The following is an 18,903-nucleotide window of genomic DNA, read 5'->3' on the forward strand; positions in this document are numbered from 1 at the left end:
ATGCTGCAAAAACCAGCAATTCACGACAATAGTTTGCACGGCAATACCGCATTATTAAACATGCACCAAGTCATCGCGTCAACAGCGGCCCAAAACAAAACGCATTACTCGAGTCGAACGGGTCCTTGCGGACGCGGGCACGAAAGAAGACCAAGAATTGAGTACATTCAGCCGAACTGTTGAGCCATCGGCTTCGAAGAAAAGTCGGTACCGCGTGCGTCTGAATGGTGGTAGCGGGCGGGATGTGCAGGCATGGCATGATTGGAGGCGACGATGATGTGCTTGCTGTCGCCGCCGATAGGGCGAGGATGGCGTCTTCCGCTCCCGCTATTGCGCACACGTGAATCTTGGGGTTTTGACTTTGGGCGGGAAACCGAAACAATTGCCTCTCTGCGTTTGTGCCTGTTGCCGCTTCGCAGTCCCTGAGAGTTGAACCAATGTGAATGAAGCATATTGCTAGGTACAGCGATTGAAGAGTGCCTGTTTTGGACGATGTGGAGGCTCAATGGGAACGCGGCGACAGGAATGAGATCTCTTTTGCGGTTGAGGCTTGAAGTTTCCGAATTTTTAGAGTTGCGGGCTGGGATCTACATGCGAAACTTCCAGGATTGAATAGTCTTGATATACTCACCCTTCAACACACTGAATAGCCGATGCAGCGTTTCCAGGATAATCGGGAATTCATGGATTAAGGAAGCGACAAGATGTCCAGAGCGAAGACGTTTCAAGATGTCGCAACTTTTTCGAGCGATTGCGTCCGAACTCGCGAATATCTGTGGTCTTGTCAAATGAGCAGTGAAAGCCCAGAGTCCAAAAGCGGAAGACATGGCAAACGACGAGCAATTTGACTTTTGCGGCCCGGGACATGGATGGACCCTTATTCCAAGATGAAGGAATGGAAGTTAAGCGACGAATCAAAGTAGTGACGACGCCGCTGCGTTCAATGGTGATGAGAACTTGAAGCGACTTTGAGAAGACCGAGAGTATTGGCGAGCCTTGGTTCAGTCTTCAGAGCGGTAGAGACTCTGCGCTGAATTGCAGTGGCTGGTGACTAGCAAGCTTCCATAAGCTTTCACCAAGATTCTGGGCCTAGCGCAGAAAATCTCAGTGTCTTCTCAGTGCTGTAAATCTCAGTGTTTTCTCAGCGCTGTATGCAGTGTTCGACGGAAGAGGAATTTTTATGGCGTCGTGCGGAGCGGTAGCAGTTGAACATCAATGCTTCAGACTTCATCACTGGTTTGAGGATGGAGGAACTCTGCCATCATTAAAGACCAGCGGTAATCGCTCTATTTCAAGGTGTAAGGAGTTTGATGGCTAATAATCTACTTTACGGGTAGTCTCCGTGCGAGAAGGATCGCGCTTTTGATTAAGGGGTGTTTACCATGTGCTCCTCCCGTCGCTGGGTTCGGTTACTGTATCTCCATATGGCGTAGAACAAACCTCAGGCGCGGAGGAACCAAGCCATAATCGAAAGATCGAACAAGGAGAATAACATGGCAAACAAAAAGCGTTCATGATCTGCGCAAGGCGACCAAAATCCGGGTCAATGACGGAGATCTTGTTCAAGCTTATCTTATCTTTCGGTAAAGGACGTGCGTTTGAAGGCAGCCGTACCTCCGCCCTCTTCACGTCATCTCCTTTGCGACTACTAGTAGAGGTTACGGCCTTTTTCTGCCTGTCAATTTTCCACTCGACACTCTCGTTGCAAGGTTTTCCGACCACTTACACTCCTTTAGTCCTTCTTGCATTCGTTCAGTTCATGTATCCTCGTCTCTCCTGGGCTCTGCTCTCTTTGAGCATCCCCTATCTCTCCCTGGCCGACGACGTCCCTGTCGCAAAGGATGAGCGCAGTCAGATTCTGAAGCTTGACACTCCTGGCTACTTGTCTGGACTTGCGAGCGACCAGGAAAGCGCATTCATTTTGAATTTCACCATGAGCGGCGACAACCGAACTCTGCTCTTCAACGATCGACCGATGTTTCCCTTTCCGTGTCCCGATTCTCCAACCACCTTTGACGCTTGCCCGGTACCTTCAAACTTTTCGACTAAAGAACTCAAACATGCGCCGAAAGCTGGAAGTTGTGTGGGAACAGTGGGAGGCGCCCGGCACGAGCTCGACTTTGCCCGCGTCGTCTCCCCCGAGGATGAGGAAGATGCCGCAAAGTGGACCGCGGCGCCAACGATTCTTCTCGATATCCTGGGTGCCAGTCCCTCTGGTTCCAACAACACCACTCTCCTCGGCAGTGGGACCCAGAAGCTCATCCAAATATCCCTCGATCACGCAACCGACCTCCCTAAGACGTACAAAATCTCCAACATTGAACTTCTCGACCGTCCAGCCGTTTATATCCTTGAGACTCCCGAGCATCTTCCCGTCTGCACTTCGCGTAGCTGGCGATGCGCTGAAACCGAGCACTATCCATACTACCGCTACTTTTGGCGTCAAAACTTTGATCAACATGGGCGAATTGGCAGCATGCGGCACAACATCATGAAGAACTTTGGCGAGTTGGGCCTACACATTTGGGAGCGCGCTGGAATCTACATGGCCATCAGTGGAGGCGTTCTTGCTGTGGCTGCTGTGGTGAGCTCGATTGCGCTCTTGTATAGAAGAGGCCGTGCCATCCAGCAGGGCTACAGGCAGTTCTTTGACACTCGGTGGATGGAGGACTGGATGCATGCGGAGGAAGGCCAGGGCCTTCTTTTCCAAACCGAGAAGGAATACGACGGTGCCAGGGACTCGCTTTCGAGTTCTCGCTCCGGCTCCTCCTCGTCCGCCGCGGAACGCGCCCCCGTCTACGATGTCACCATGAAGCCGCTGCCTCCTGCTCCTCGGCCCAGTGCTGGTGAGGAACGTTCCAGCCTGATTCCTTCGTACGAAGAAGAGCAGTTTGGCCAGTTCCACAGCCACGCTGAGGATGCCTAGGTTGCGTCTTGTCGCTGTTGTACATATTGGACGGAGGACATTTGCCAAATATTTCCATATACCCCTTAATCCAGCGTTTTGTATCACTCGGTCAGGCCATTTTATTCTGCTCAAGTCAAAAGTCGCATCAACCCATGGTAGGGCTAATTTCTCCTTGTAAAGCCGCATTGTTCAATTGTTTCCATCACCAGTGTTCCTTGCATGAAACCAATTCAAAGAGATAAGTCGCAAATTCCCCATTCCTCTGACCTCTGCCCACTTCTCGCCCCCATGTGAGATGGCCCCACCCCCAACGTCGATCATCCAATCGGGCGGAGCAAGCTCCGGCCCCTTGGTTGGCAACTGATCCTTCAAGACCCTATCGACAAAGCCACGCGCCGGGATGTGATTGACGAGTCGCCGAAGTCGCCTCGCTTCAGCATTCCTGTTCGGAAGGAATCGTCTTGACGAGAAGCTGGGGTCGGCACATGTCGCCAAAAGAGTACCGTAGGCATCTAGTTCAAAGAGGAAATGGGGAAGCGCTACTCTTGGCTCAGGGTTGGCGTAAGCGATAAGCTTTGTAAGTTGCTGGTGTTCAATTTGTGGTCAGAAACTCTTCGAGTTCAATATCTTCTCAAGACCTGTTCAAAGACAGCGTCACACGTTTTTGGCTAGCAATAGCCGATTTGGACCGCGTTCCGAAAGAGACTTGCGATGCGTCGTACATTGTGGCCGCTGTATGAAAATTTTCATCCTGGGCTGCCTGCCGGCAATCGGCCCCGAAACATTCATTCGCCAGAAGCCACAGTAGTATTTGGTGAAGTCTGTCAATGACCGAGCTTGAAACGGACACGATAGATGGAGGTCAGCCTCCAGTTCTGGGCGGTCTTCGTGAAAGAGTCGGCCAGCCCGACTGCATGTGCAGGGCACCTCAAAGTGCGCCCAGGAATCTGTCGCTCTTTTATTTTCTTTTTCTTCTTGTCCTCTTGTATCCACCTCCGTATTGACATCCTCGCTCGATCGAGAAGGACAATTCTTCCAAATCATGGCCACCTTTACCGAAGCCGACCTCCTGTGGTCTGATGAGAAATTTCAATCAGAATATACTCCTCTCAAATATGCCAACGTCGACGAACGTCGACGGGCAAAGTTCCCCCGTCTCAGCAGACCTGTGCCGATGATACGACCAGAGTACGACGTGGTCGTGGTTGGATCCGGGTATGGAGGCGGCGTGGCAGCAAGCAGAATGGTAAGAGCAGGGAAACGAGTGGCGGTCTTGGAGCTGGGCAAGGAAAAGTGGCGTATGTCCCATTTGCATAATACGGTCTTTCCACGACTCAATCAACGACAGCCGGAGAATACCCAAGTGCCTTGGCTGATGTGATGCCTGAATTGCATGTGTCGGGGAACGCGGCTAAAGGCTTGGGGCGGGTGAAGGATATGGACATTGGGAAGCGCACAGGACTTTACCATCTCGTCCTTGGGCAAGGTCAAAATGCTTTTGTTGGCAATGGTGAGTCTCTACTCGATATGTTCGAAATGTTGCTGACGAAATGGCAGGGCTGGGAGGCACGTCACTGCTCAACGCAAACGTCTTTCTCGAGGCCGACAGGCGGACCCTGGCAATGAGCGAATGGCCGCCCGAACTTCGCAACGATCCAACTTCTCTTGATACATGTATGCAGCAACGAAACCTTGACAATCTGCCTCTGACGCGGCGTAGATTACAAACGCGCGGCCGAAATGCTGCAGCCCTCGCCGTATCCGGAGGACTATCCCTCATTGCACAAATTGAGCGTGCTCGAAAAGCAAGCCAAAGCATTGGGCAAGGAGCAAAACTTTTACCGCGTCCCGCAAACGACGTTTTTCCATGACGGTCTCAACGTGGCGGGTGTCGAGATGAAGGCGTCAACAGGCTCGGGCCAGGATTGCACTGGCGTCAACGATGGCTCCAAAAACTCGGTGCTGATGAATTATATCCCGGATGCGTGGAATTGGGGCGCTGAGATCTTTTGTGGGTGCGAGGTGTGGTATGTTTGTTGTGATGAAGAGAGGGGAGGATACATTATTTTCTTTGCGTGGCACGGTGGCGAGAGACACAAGTTCAAAGATGAGTTTTATAGTGAGCTCAAGTGGGTTCGTGCTGTAAGTGGCGCAAATTCTGTTGATGCGTGTTGAAACTGACGTGACGACAGAAGGAGCTTTGCTTCCTGGCCGCCGGTGCTTTGGGGACCACCGAGATTCTGCTTCGATCAAAGGCGCGTGGAATGACTATGTCTAAGATATTTGGCCAAAAACTGTCCGGAAATGGCGATATTTTGAGCTTTGGTTGGCAAATCGAGTCCTGGTCTTTTGAAATCACTGACGCGTCCAGGATACAAGACTGACGAGGTAGTCAACGGTGTTGGCCAGGAGTATCCAGAGAATAATCCGCCTGGACCAACTATCACTGGCATCATAGACAATCGCGGACCCGAGACGTCCCCAAATGTCCTGGATGGTTACGTGATTGAAGAAGGTTGTATCCCTGACACTCTCGCAACCGTCTTGCGCGCGATGCTGGAGGTCTTGCCAAAGAAGGAGGCTCCTGGGACATCGAAAACGCCTATGCAAAGTTTTCGCCAACTGTTCTCGCAACCACAAACGAAATTTTTGGGACCGTACTCCGAGGGAAGCTCCCTCAATTGCACACAAACATGTTTGCTTATGTCGCACGACAGCAACGAGGCGATCCTGTCCCTGGAGAACGACAAGCCGTATCTACAATTCCTGGGCGTTGGCAGGACGCAGCACGCGAAGAGGCTGAACGAGGTGTTGGCGAAAGCAACATTCGCGATTGGTGGAAAACTGGTACATTCGCCAATGTACACGAAACCCGAAGAAGTCACTGTGCATCCATTGGGCGGTGCCGCTATGAGCAGCGACGGCACTAGAAGGAGAGGCGCTACTAGCCACTTAGGCTAGGTCTACTTAGGAGAAGGTAGTAATGTTCATAAAGGGCTCGTTTACTTAGACGGATCGTATTAAAACGACTATTAAAGCCTATTTTTACGCCTTTTCGTCTCTTATTAGATTTTAGTATTTTAACTAGATTTTAACTAGTTTAGCATAAATCTACTACTAATAAAGCCGTCTTAGCTAGAAATTTCTATATACGCTTATTACGTAACTAAAGGTAGGAAAGTCTCTAATAATTATATATAATATATAGTAGAAGTAGTAGAGAATAAGTAATAAAGTCTATCTTAACCTTATATACTATACTATAATAGTTATAAGCCTAGCTAATATTTAAATTTACTAATAACTACTCTATTTATATACTATTTAATAACTAATTAACTTACCTTATTTAATCTTTATAATAGCTAAATAAATCTTAAAGCTATCTATTATTCTTAGCTCTACTAAGAGCTAGAATAGATAGTATTAGTAGATATAGATTATAATACTAGTATTAATCTAGCTCTATATTAATCTAGTAGGGAAAATAGAGCTAGATCTAAAACTAATTAGACCTCTCTTTTTAAGCTTCTCTAATAAATAAAGAATAGGAGGACTTACTTATAGAGAGTTATATTTAATCTATATATATAAGTATAAGCTTAATAATACTAAATATAGAATAATAAGTAATAAGATACTAAGAATTTACTACTTTATAATATCCTTAATCTTATTAGACCTATTTAACTTTATTAGTAAGGAGTACCTAATACCCTAAAGTATTATTAAGGCTATAAAGGCTAAGTTTATACTATTAGGAGATTAAGATATAGGTATATAAGTTAACTCCTTTCTTATAGTAATAATTAGTTATAGTAAGCTTATCTTATAATAGTAGGATTAAAGTACTAATATAAGTAAGTATATAGGTAGAGAATTAGTACTTTAAGCCTAATACTCTAATTATAGAATCTATCTAAGAATATAAATAGGTTAGAAACTATAATAATATACCCCCCCCTTCCTTATAGCTATATTATCCTAAAACGCTATTAAATATAATACTAATCTACTATATAAAGGAAATAGTAAGGAAAGAGTATAAGTAGAAGTAGCTACTATAGTTATAACTAGTAGCTTACTTATTAGTAAAGCTATAAGAGATAAGGTAGGCTTAGAACTCCTTATTACTAGGGTACTTATAGAGAATATAGCCTAGGTTAGGAAGGTTTCTAATATAGATAAAGACTAGGTAGTAGAACTACTTAATAGGGAGGATAAGGCCCTAGCTAGACTTATACTTATTAGATAGCTAGCTTAATAGTAGGATATTAGTACTAGTAGAGTAGGTAAGGAACTAGGTCTTATAGTTAGGTAGGTTACTAGAGTAGTTAAGGATAAGACTACCTATAGCCTTAATTATATTACTAAGGGAGAGAGATAGAAAGAGGTAGGTACTAGGGTAGTAAATAATAAACGCGTTATACTCTAGCTTATTACTATAGATCTACTATAAGTAGATATAGTAGTTAGTAATATAACTAGGTAATAGGTAGCCCTACTAGACCATAAAGCGCTTATTAATACTAAGGTAAGGAAATAGAAGTAGAGTATAGATTAAGTAGTACTAGCCTTAGGGTAGCTTAGTAATACTAATAGTAATAATTATATATAGCTTAGTAGGTATTAGAGGCCTAAGAATAAGTCTAGACTATTCTAGACTCTTCTAGACCTCTTCTATTACTAAGAACTTATTCCTTTAGGTTCTTTTAGATTCTAGCCCTTATTCTAGATTATCTTATTACTAAGGCCTAGAATCTTCTAGTCTAGATTAATTAGAAATCGTCTTCTATTAATAGAAGAACCTATTACTAATTACCTAGAGATAGAACTCTCTAGAATCTATAGGTTCTTCTATATAAATATTCTTAGATAGCCTACTAGTTAGTCCTTTAAGAAAGTTCTCTTATAGTAAAGAATCTACTATATTCTCTACTATAAACTATCTACTATATAGTATATAATAAAGATATTACTTATCTTTATAGAATACTACTAACATTTTATTAATTCTAGGATAGGTAGTAATATAAGTAGTATATATTACTTTAATCGTTCTTACGTAAAGGTTATCCTAGTTAGGAATAACTAATACGCTATAGTAAAGAAGTAATCTATTCTATAACTTCTAATACGATTCGTTTTCTAGTTAAAGGCGAGCTATTTCTCTCTATAGTTTAAGATCTAGGTTTTCTCTATTTATATAGAGGAGTTCGTTAATAAAAATTATTAGTAGAGAAACTTCCGGCTCTATTATTATAAGTAGGACTACCTAGAATGTAGGAATAAGGTACTACTCTTATATAGCCTTTACTTTTTCTTTTTAATTCTTAAGTTACTCTTACTTTCTTATAAGAATATCTATAATAATGTTTTCCTTTTCTAGTTAGTAGGTAAACTAGACTTAGTACTTAGTAAGTTATTTAGCCTATCTTACTTATTATATAGATAATTAGCGCTTAGAGGTAAAGTATTCTAATACTTAATAGTCTATAATTATAAGAAAAGGTTTATAAAGGCCTATAAGTATAGATCTCTATTCCTCTAGTCCTTATATAATAGCTAGGAGTTCTTTATTAGGTATTCTATAGTAGAGTTTAGCGTCTAATATTACCTTAGAATAAAAGGATACTAGTCTCTATTCATAATTATCTTAATATTATAATAGAACTCCTATAACTACTCTATTACTTACGTCTATTTCTATATAAGTATCTAAAGTTAGATTATAGTTTACTAGTAGTAATTTACTATATATTAGTTTCTTAAGGTTTCTAAAAGATTCCTCCTTAACTAGTCTAAGTTATTACTATTTTACTTTTAAATATAGTTTTTCTAGTAGCTAGCTAATTCGTCCGTAGTTAGGGAGGAATCTCTAATAGAAGTTATAGAATCCTAAGAAAGACTAAAGGGATTAAAGGGTCGTAGGTAATTACTAAGTATAAATAGGTTTAATTTTTTATAGGTCTATTAATATACCCTTAGTAGAGATAATATATTCTAAGAATTTCGTATAAGTAGTTAAAAACTTACTCTTTTTTATATTAGCTTATAGTCCCGCTTTACGTAATCGTTATAGAACTTTAATAACGTATTAAGTATAATTATACGGGTTTTTAGAAACGATAAGAATATTATCTATAAAAGTAATAACGAAATTATCTAAATAGTTAAAGAGAACTTAGTTAATAAAACGTTAAAAAGTAGCGGGCCTATTACTTAGCCTAAAAGGTAAAACGTAGTATTTAAATAATCCGTATCTTATATAGAAGGTAGTATATTCTTTAGACTATTCTTAAAGTTAGATTTAATAGAAAGCTTATTAAATATCTAGTTTTATATAGACCTTTCCTTTACCTACTCTCTATAAGAGTTCTAAGATAAGAGGTAAAGGATATAAGTCCTTCTTTATCTAATTATTTAACCGTTAGTAGTTAATATAAATTTACTAACTACCTCTAGGTTTTTTTACTACTAATACTAGAGAGGTATAGGGTATATAGCTCTTAGTAATAAATCCTTTCTTTAATTTCTCTTAGATATATTCCTTTACTATAGTAAGCTATTCTAGAGATATTCTATAGAGGGGACTTATTAGTAGGTATAGAGAATCCTTATACGTAAGAGAAATTTAATAATTAACTCCTATATAAGAAGGTAGTAGCTAGTTAGACTCTTATTTTAAAAAGACATCGCGGTAGTTTTTATACTTAGAGGGTAAATAATTATTAAGGTATTTATTAAAAGCTTTATCTTTATCGGCTTCGTTAATATTATCTAGTATAATAGAATAAAGATCTACTACTTCTATTAGTATTTTTATAGGTAGGTTAATTTCTATAAGAGAAGTAAAAAAGGTTTCTTAATTATTAACTTTAATATTATTAGAGATATATATTAAATAAATTAATTAGTTTATTCGTAAAACTTTACTTCGTGCGTATAATTTTAGAATGTTTAAAAGATTCGAAAAAGAAATTTAGTCTAGAGGATCTAACTAAACGAGTTATTAGTTACGGTAATCTAGAAGAATATAATAATATATAAGGAACTAGCAGCCTAGAATAATATTATAGCGCCTAATATCTAGTATAAAGGCGTATATTATAACTAGCTAATATTAGAAACGGAATTATAATTAGTAAACGAAATTAAGTTACTTATTTATACGTTAGTTAAACCTAGAGACTTTAAGATTCCTACTAGTAATCTTTCTTTTCTTAATCCCTAATTCCCTAAGTTATAGAAGGAGTTAATAATAGATAAAGCTAGATCTATTTACGCTAGTATTAACTAGGGTATAAATAGGTATAGCGCGACTACTAGCTATAATTATAGTTCGTATAGTAAATAGGTATCCTCTAATAAGGTCCTAAATGTTTACCTATAAATTAGTAATTTATAGAGCTCTAAGCTTATATCTTAGGGAGGAGACTTCCCCTAAGACTTATTATTTTCTAATAAAGAAGAGTATAGTTCTAATATTATACGCTCTTCTCCTTCTTCTTCTATTATAGTATTAACTATCTTTACTTTAGTTTCTAGGCACTATTAGATAAGGTATCTAAACTTTCCGTATTAATAGTAGGGTCTAATATTACCTTAGAGTTCTACTTTTCCTTTATATATTAGATTTTCCGTTATTATATAAGGAGTAGATCTCTATAATAACCTTAAAAAAGGCTACTCTCTTAAACTTCTACCTATTAAAAGAGTAGATTTACCTACTTATTCCTATTATTATTTCTTTATACGGTTTTCCTAGGATAATAAAGATACGTTTTAACTATTTTAGTACTTAATTATACTTTATGTAATAGGGTATACCTTTTAAAGGTATTCTTTAAATAAAATAGAGTCGTCTTATTTAATTCCTACTAAATGAGTTTATAGTAGGGGATCTAATAAAGAGTAAAAATCCTCTTTCTATTATTCGTATAGAAGGTTAGCTTCTAAAGCTAGGTATATAAACTCTAACTAGAACTTCTAAAGATCTATAGGAATTTTATAATAAAGGTTCTTTAGCTTCTTCTTTACATCCTTTTACTAGTATAGATTCTTAAATACTTACTTAAGCTAGTAATATAAGTTAGTATTAAGGACTAGATCGTCTATCTTTATATAGGTATAAAGAAATAGTACTAAATACTATACTACCTTACCCTATATCCTAGAGAGGATATAACTTATAATAGCTTTCTTAGTATCTATAGTAGTACCTCTTTTAAAGTAGTCCTTATTACTCTAGATTTTATTATTTATAAGGAGCTACTAATACTCGTACGTAGGGTTTTAGCCGTTTATTAATTTAGGTAGGTTAGGCACTCTTAGTATATATTTCTTCTTCTTCTAGGATCTATTCTCTTCTAAATACTATAAACTTATTAACTTAATAGTATCTTCATATAACGAAGTTTAATAACTTATAATCCTTTCTACTAAGTTAAGAATAACTTATTTAAGAGTCTTAATTTATATCTTCGCGTAAATAGTAATATCCTAGGTTTATCCCTTTATAAGAGGAGTAATCTTAGATTAATAGTTATTAGCTTCTTCTAGTAGAATATGCCTAAAAGCTTCTTTAACCTAAAATTATATCGCGTAAAAAAGACCTTTCTCTTATACTTATATATCGAGCTTAACTAGTAATAAGGAGTAAAAAGATTATAATAAGAAGGGGAGTATCTATCCTCTTCCTTCCTCTAATTCATAAGGTAATTTAGTATCTCTACGTAAGGGTATTTATTATTAACTACTAGACTCCTCTTAAGTACTAGTCGCATAGGCTTAATTCTTAGCTATACTATCTATATATAGAATAGTCTTCTACTTTCTTATAAGTAGGTACGGAGAGGACGCCTCCTTAATATTTATATACTATACTATAGCCTTATAAAGACTTCTATAGTTAATATATACTCGATACTCTTTAGTCCTTAGATAATACTAATACGCCTTACTAAGACGACTTAAATTACCTTCTAAAATAATAGACGGTTATATATAAGGCTTAGGCTATATATATAGTATACCTAGTTTAGGTATTCTAATACCTCTCTTAGGTAATAAAAAAGTAGGACGGGGATAATACCTAGAATAATCTTCTATATCTATTACGAATTATTAAGCGGCTAATATATAGGCTTTTACCTAAAGGCTTTCTACTTAGTTAGACGTATATAAAATTAATAAGAACTTAATTAAAGTTAAGTAGTTAAAAGATAAAGTTAAGTAAAGTCTTCTTAATTATTATAAATATAGAAGATACTATATACTCTTCTATCTTCTATATATATTTATATAAGAAGTAAAATAAGAACTAAACTCTCTCTTTACTACGCGAATTACTACTTTAGTTACGTTATTAAAATAGATAAGAAATTAATCTTCTTATTATTACGTAAAGTTTTATTAGCTATTAAGTAGGCTATATATCCTTAGTAGTATTTATTATCTATTAGTACTACTAGCTTATATAGCTTAGCTAGTTTATGTAGCTTAGTTATAATTAGCTTTAGCTTATTAAATAATCACGTAAGGGCGTAGTTATAATGTACTCGCGTTACTAGCATCTAATATATACTCGCGTTACTAGTATACTAGCGTTTAATAGCTATTACGATAACTACTAGGGTCTACTATTATTTACTTATTATTTAGTAGTACTCCCTTACCTCTAACCTAAACTTATTAACTAGCTTTAAACTTATTAACGGCTACTATATCCTTAAATATAGATACTAGTTCCTATATTAGTCTTATATACCCGGTCTACTTTACTAAGAACTCTTAACGGTTTTAGTACTAATACTTATCTAGTATACGTTCTACCTCCTACTTATTCTCGTTATTAATAATAACTATAGGTAGCTAATAATCTATATATACCTAGCTTAGTAGGGCGTTATTAGATGCTAGTCGTAGTAGGTCTATATTAAAGATGTTATAAATAGTACCTAGAACATCTAACTAGTAGGCCTTATTTAAAATAACTTATATTATAGTATACTTTACTAACTAGTAATCTAGCTTCTAAATAGGGCGGTCTATAGAGATATTATAAAGGCTTAGCTAAACTTTATTACCTACTTTATATATAGGTAAGGCGTTATAATAGCGGTTTACCTACTACTCCTAGGCTACCTAGAATGTAGTTATTATATTTTCTACCTAAGTAGTAGCCTCTTAGATCTTTATTATAATAGTATTACCTTATACTACTAGCGTTTATAGGTTAGTAACGCGCTAGGGGCCTTCTAAGAGTCTTATTTATAAGGGGTTAGTATAGTAGCTATATAATAAGAAGAATAGGCTTATGCTTATAGTAGCTAATATTCTATTATTTAACGCGAACTTAACTACTAGTAAGTAGTTAGCCTAGTTATCCTATACTTAGTTAACTAACACGGCTAATATCTACTTAACCTCTATATTTACTCTCTTAGTCTAACTATCTATCTCTAGGTAGTAACCTATTAAGAGACGCTGCTAAATCTTTAATAGTTTATAGATACATTCCTATAAAAGACTTATAAACTACGGACCCTAGTCTAATATAATAGCTTTAGGTAACCTATAGTACTAGTAGTATATTTATAGGAATAATAATACTACGGCCTTAGCTATTAGATTATAATAGGGTTCTAGGATTACGCCTTCTAATAGCCTATCTATAATAACTAGTATATAGGTATTCCCCTTACTAGCTATAAGAGGGCCTATAAAATCTATAGATACTTCTTACTACTATTAATCTAGAACTAGGAGTAGTTAGATTAGTCCTTACTTATAGTCTCTCTAGAATTTAGTCGCCCTATAGATATTATAATTACACCTAAATTACTTTACCTATGCGTAATAGTTCGGCTAAAATAACTTAAGATAGTAGAGCTAGGATACTATCTTATTATTACTAGAGTAGATTACCTCTAGAGAGTTATATATTATCTAGAGGATACTAGTTTATAGAGGTTTAGAATCTAGTACCTATAAGTAACTACGCTAATAAAGGTTACCCCTATTATCTACTATTAGGTCGGATATTAATATCTTACTAAGGGAGAGCTCTACTAGTACTATTCTACTTCTACTAAGTACTACTATCTTTAGGGCCTAGTAAGCTCCATCCTCTCCTACTAACTCTCTCTATATATTAGTTATCTATTTAGCCCTAGTATTATCGCTACCTAATATAATAGGGTATACCTATATAGTATCCTCCTCTACTAGTTCTTCCTCTTAACTAGCCTTTATTATTATAAGGCTAGTAGGTAATAACTTAAGTATTTAGGTAAAGTAGTACTTTAAGTAGCTATTATCTATATTAGTAGGTAGGTCTTACTCTCTTTATAATAGTACGTCTAGTTAGGTATTATCTTTTCCTAGGATGTACGCTATTATAAAGTTATACTAACTAAGCTTCTCTATCTAGTAGACTTAATGCTTATTTAGTTACTTACTAGTTATAAAGTACTCTAAGTTTTTATAGTCCATCTAGATAGTAAAGCTACTAATACTCCTTAATAGGTAATCCTATTTATCTAGCTCCTTAATGATTACTAGGAGCTCCTTATTATAGATCTTATAGTTTACTTTATATACGTTACTCTTCCTTAAGTAGAAGGTAGTTAGTTAGAGGACTCCCTAATTATTATATTAGTAAAGGACTCCCCTAGTAGTATAACCTAATAAGTCTATTACTAATACCGTCTCTCTTTCTAGGTTAAACTATATTAGTATAGGCGCCTTAATAAACGCTAGCTTTAACCTCTTAAACGCGCTCTTAGTCTTATTATCCTATCTAAACTCCTTATTTTTCTATATAAGCCTAATAAGAGGTTCTATAATCTCTAAGAAACTACTAATAAAATGATAATAAAAGTTAGTAAAGCCTAAGAAGCCTTATATAGCCTTAATAGTAGTTAGTCTAGCCTAGTTCTTTACTACCTTAACCTTAGATAGGTCTATATATACTCCTTATCTAGCCTTAATAATATAGCTAAGGTATTTTATTAATTAGACCTTAAACTTATACTTTCTTATATTAACGTAGAGGCCTACCGTAAGTAAGTAGTCTATTACTATCTTAACCTAGTAATAATACTCCTTCTAGGATCCCTCTATAAAGATTAGAATATTATTAATATAGGCTAAAGTATAATCATCTAGGAACTCTCTTAGTACCTAATTAATATACTATTAAAAGGTACTAGGAGCGTTAGTAAGGCTAAATAGCATTACTAACTACTTAAATAGTCTAAATTAGGTATAGAAGGCCGTTAGCTATTTATCTCCTTTAGTAATATAAACGTAGTAGAATACTAAGACTATATCTAGCTTAGTAAACTAGCGTACTCATCTAATCTAGGCTAATATTTCCGTAATTAGTAGGAGTAGATAACGGTCCTTCCTTATTAGGGAGTTAAGAGCCTAGTAATTATAATAAAACCTTAATCCTCTACTAGGTTTCTTTATAAATAGTACTAGAGCCGCGGCTAGAGAGCTACTTATGCGTATAAACCCCTTCTCTAGGAGCTTATATAATATTTTACGTAAGATAAGTAACTCCCTACGGCTTATCCTATATAGTAGTTCCTAGGGAGGGTCTAGGTCCTTCCTATTTAGTAGCTTATTTAGCTTAATCTTATAATTAATTCCTAGTTAGTTAGAAGGGAGTAAATCCGTAAGAGCCTTATTAAATAACGGTAGGTACTTATTACTAATCTACTTAGGTAGATAGTAATAGATCTTATTACTACTAATAACTAGCTTTATTACTAAAGCCTTATTAATATTAGTAAGACTCGCTATAAATACGTATCCTTTCTACTATTTAGCTACTAATTAGGTAAGTAGTTAGTATTACGGTTTCTAACTATTTACATCCTTAGATAGATCCTACGGTTAAAGTATTAGGCTTAAAGTACTAATTCTCTATATATACTTACTTAGATTAGTACTTTAATCCTACTATCGTAAGACTAGCTTACTACGACTAATTATTACTATAAGAAAGGAGTTAACTTACGTATCTACGTCTTAATCTCCTAACATTTAATTAGTTATCTATAGATAATAGAGTAGTAGTAGCTAGATAATTAGGCCGCCTAGTAGGCGGCCTTATAGTAATAGTATTAGAGGCCTAAGAATAAGTCTAGACTATTCTAGACTCTTCTAGACCTCTTCTATTACTAAGAACTTATTCCTTTAGGTTCTTTTAGATTCTAGCCCTTATTCTAGATTATCTTATTACTAAGGCCTAGAATCTTCTAGTCTAGATTAATTAGAAATCGTCTTCTATTAATAGAAGAACCTATTACTAATTACCTAGAGATAGAACTCTCTAGAATCTATAGGTTCTTCTATATAAACATCCTTAGGTAGCCTACTAGTTAGTCCTTTAAGGAAGTTCTCTTATAGTAAAGAATCTACTACATTCTCTACTATAAACTATCTACTATATAGTATATAATAAAGATATTACTTATCTTTATAGAATACCGCTAATAAATAGTAGTAAGATGATTAGGCCGCCTAGTAGGTAGCCTTATAGTAGTAGTAGTAGGGGCTACCCCTAGATAAGTAGGCCTACCTTATAGAATAGGCGTACTAATAGTAGTAGGAAGCGCTCTATACGTAATAGTAGAACTAGTAGCTATACTACTAACTAACTACTAGTCTATTAGATCCTAATGTTATTTAGTTACTATAGTAGTAGATAGCCTACTATACTAATAAGAAGAAGTATAAGTACTAAGTAGGTAAACTAACTAAGATCTTACTAGAGATACCTATTTATAAGAGTAATAGAGACGGACTAGACGCGTAGATAGATATAGTTTATAATAAGATAAGCCTAGACTATACTAACTACGCGCTAAAGACCTAGTTATTTACTATCTAAGCTAAACTTAGTAGTAAAGCTATCTACTAAATAACGCCCTAGTTTAAATAATATAGGAATAATCCTAGTATAACCTTTAAGTAACTACTTATATACTTAGAGCTAATCTATAGTAATCCTTACTAAGTAGTAAACGCGTAGCGCTAGATATACGCGTTATACTAGTAGGAAGCACCGTTCTAGAAGTTCTTTACTAAGTTTAACTAGGTCCTATAGTTAGTAGGAGGTAATAAGTAGCTAGATTTAGCTAAGATTAGTCTTCTAGAGAACGCGCTAAGCTATAAACTATTAGCCTAGATAGTAGAGTTAGTCTTAGGAGGAGAGTTATAGTACTAGTATATAGCTCTACTTACTTAGGTTAGTAATTCTATAGAAAGACTTAGAAATAATAGTAGTAGAGTATAGTAATAGCGGTTACTAGGCTAATAGCTAATTCTATAAGGGTAGGTTAATAGGTTAGGCCTCTAGTAGTACTATAATAACGCTATAAGGACGGTTAAACTAAATAAGTACTACCTCTAAGGCTATAGAATAGAAACCTACTAGCCTAGCCTACTTAGCTATCTAGTATACTATATAGGTATTAGACTTAGAGGTAAGCTAATAGTATATATCTAAGGTCTATCTACCTTATAGTAGTAATACTTACTTTATTAGTAAGTACCTATATAAGCCTACTCGTCCTCCCTAGGCTATAGTAGTCTAGCTATTACTAGAGAACGAGATTAAAGATATTATAGAGCCTAAATTAGGAAATAAGGAGCTTTAGCTATATTTATAGTCTAGAGTAAAGTTATAAACTAGAGGAGGTTAAATAGTAGGATTATAGTCTATTAGCGTAAGGCTAAGTAGTATATAAGGGGTAAATTCCTACTAGTATTATCGCTAGTTAATTAAGCATCCTATACTAGAACTCTTATTAATTTAGGGAGTAAACTATACGTAATAGTAACCTTCTAGTTTATAACGCGCATGAACCTTCTAGTCTATAAAATTACGCCTATACTAATACTTAGACTAAAGAGCTTAGGATAGTTAGTAAAGATAGTAATAGAGTTTACGCTTAATTTAGGAGGATACTTAAGGATAATCCTTACCTATATAGTACTCTAACTCCCTAATAGTATTAAGTTACTAATAGGAGTACTATAGCTCTACTAAGAGAGAGTCCTACTAGACCTATTAGCTAGGAGCCTTACGTTTAAGGATACCGGCCTAATAGTATAGGAGGAGGGAAGATTAGAGGTTAAGGATAGAGTCTACTTTACTTAGGCTATCTCTACTCTAGTATACTAACTACTTACCTAATTAGTAGCTAAATAGTAGAAAGAATACGTATTTATAGCGAGTCTTACTAATATTAATAAGGCTTTAGTAATAAAGCTAGTTATTAGTAGTAATAAGATCTATTATAGTCTACCTAAGTAGATTAGTAATAAGTACCTACCGTTATTTAATAAGGCTCTTACGGATTTACTCCCTCCTAACTAACTAGAAATTAATTATAAGATTAAACTAAATAAGCTACTAAATAGGAAGTACCTAGACCCCCCCTAGGAACTACTATATAGGATAAGCTATAAGGAGTTACTTATCTTATATAAGACGTTATATAAGCTCCTAGAGAAGGGGTTTATACGCGTAAGTAGCTCTCTAGCTACGGCTCTAGTACTATTTATAAAGAAACCTAGTATAGGATTAAGGTTTTATTATAATTACTAGGCTCTTAACTTCCTAATAAGGAAGGACCGTTATCTACTCCTACTAATTATAGAAATATTAGCCTAGATTAGATAAGCGCGCTAGTTTACTAAGCTAGATATAGTCTTAGTATTCTACTACGTTTATATTACTAAAGGAGATAAATAGCTAATAGCCTTCTATACTTAATTTAGACTATTTAAGTAGTTAGTAATACTATTTAGCCTTACTAACGCTCCTAGTACCTTTTAATAGTATATTAATTAGGTACTAAGAGAGTTCCTAGATAATTATACTTTAGCCTATATTAATAACGTCCTAATCTTTATAGAGGGATCCTAGAAGAAGTATTATTACTAGGTTAGGATAGTAATAGACTACTTACTTA

The 18,903-nt window shown here is 36.0% G+C and overlaps 2 protein-coding genes across 2 annotated transcripts; both read left to right on the top strand.

Annotated features, from left to right (window-relative positions):
• Positions 1 to 1,546: 1,546 nt before the first annotated feature.
• Positions 1,547 to 2,926, top strand: IWZ02DRAFT_435508 (uncharacterized protein; the record flags this gene model as incomplete). The annotated part of the gene is made up of 1 exon (XM_066766447.1): positions 1,547 to 2,926. The coding sequence occupies one exon, from the start codon at positions 1,547 to 1,549 to the stop codon at positions 2,924 to 2,926; it is 1,380 nt and encodes a 459-aa protein (XP_066620561.1).
• A 600-nt stretch (positions 2,927 to 3,526) lies between these two features.
• IWZ02DRAFT_458817 (uncharacterized protein) lies at positions 3,527 to 6,050 on the top strand. Its single transcript, XM_066768042.1, has 6 exons — positions 3,527 to 4,206; positions 4,257 to 4,418; positions 4,466 to 4,582; positions 4,629 to 5,050; positions 5,101 to 5,233; positions 5,280 to 6,050. The coding sequence occupies exons 1-6, from the start codon at positions 3,951 to 3,953 to the stop codon at positions 5,867 to 5,869; spliced, it is 1,680 nt and encodes a 559-aa protein (XP_066620562.1). The 5' UTR covers positions 3,527 to 3,950; the 3' UTR covers positions 5,870 to 6,050.
• Positions 6,051 to 18,903: the final 12,853 nt, after the last annotated feature.

Source organism: Phyllosticta citriasiana (genome assembly GCF_038021145.1).
Source record: "Phyllosticta citriasiana strain CBS 120426 chromosome Unknown IWZ02scaffold_11, whole genome shotgun sequence".
Lineage (NCBI taxonomy): Eukaryota > Fungi > Ascomycota > Dothideomycetes > Botryosphaeriales > Phyllostictaceae > Phyllosticta > Phyllosticta citriasiana.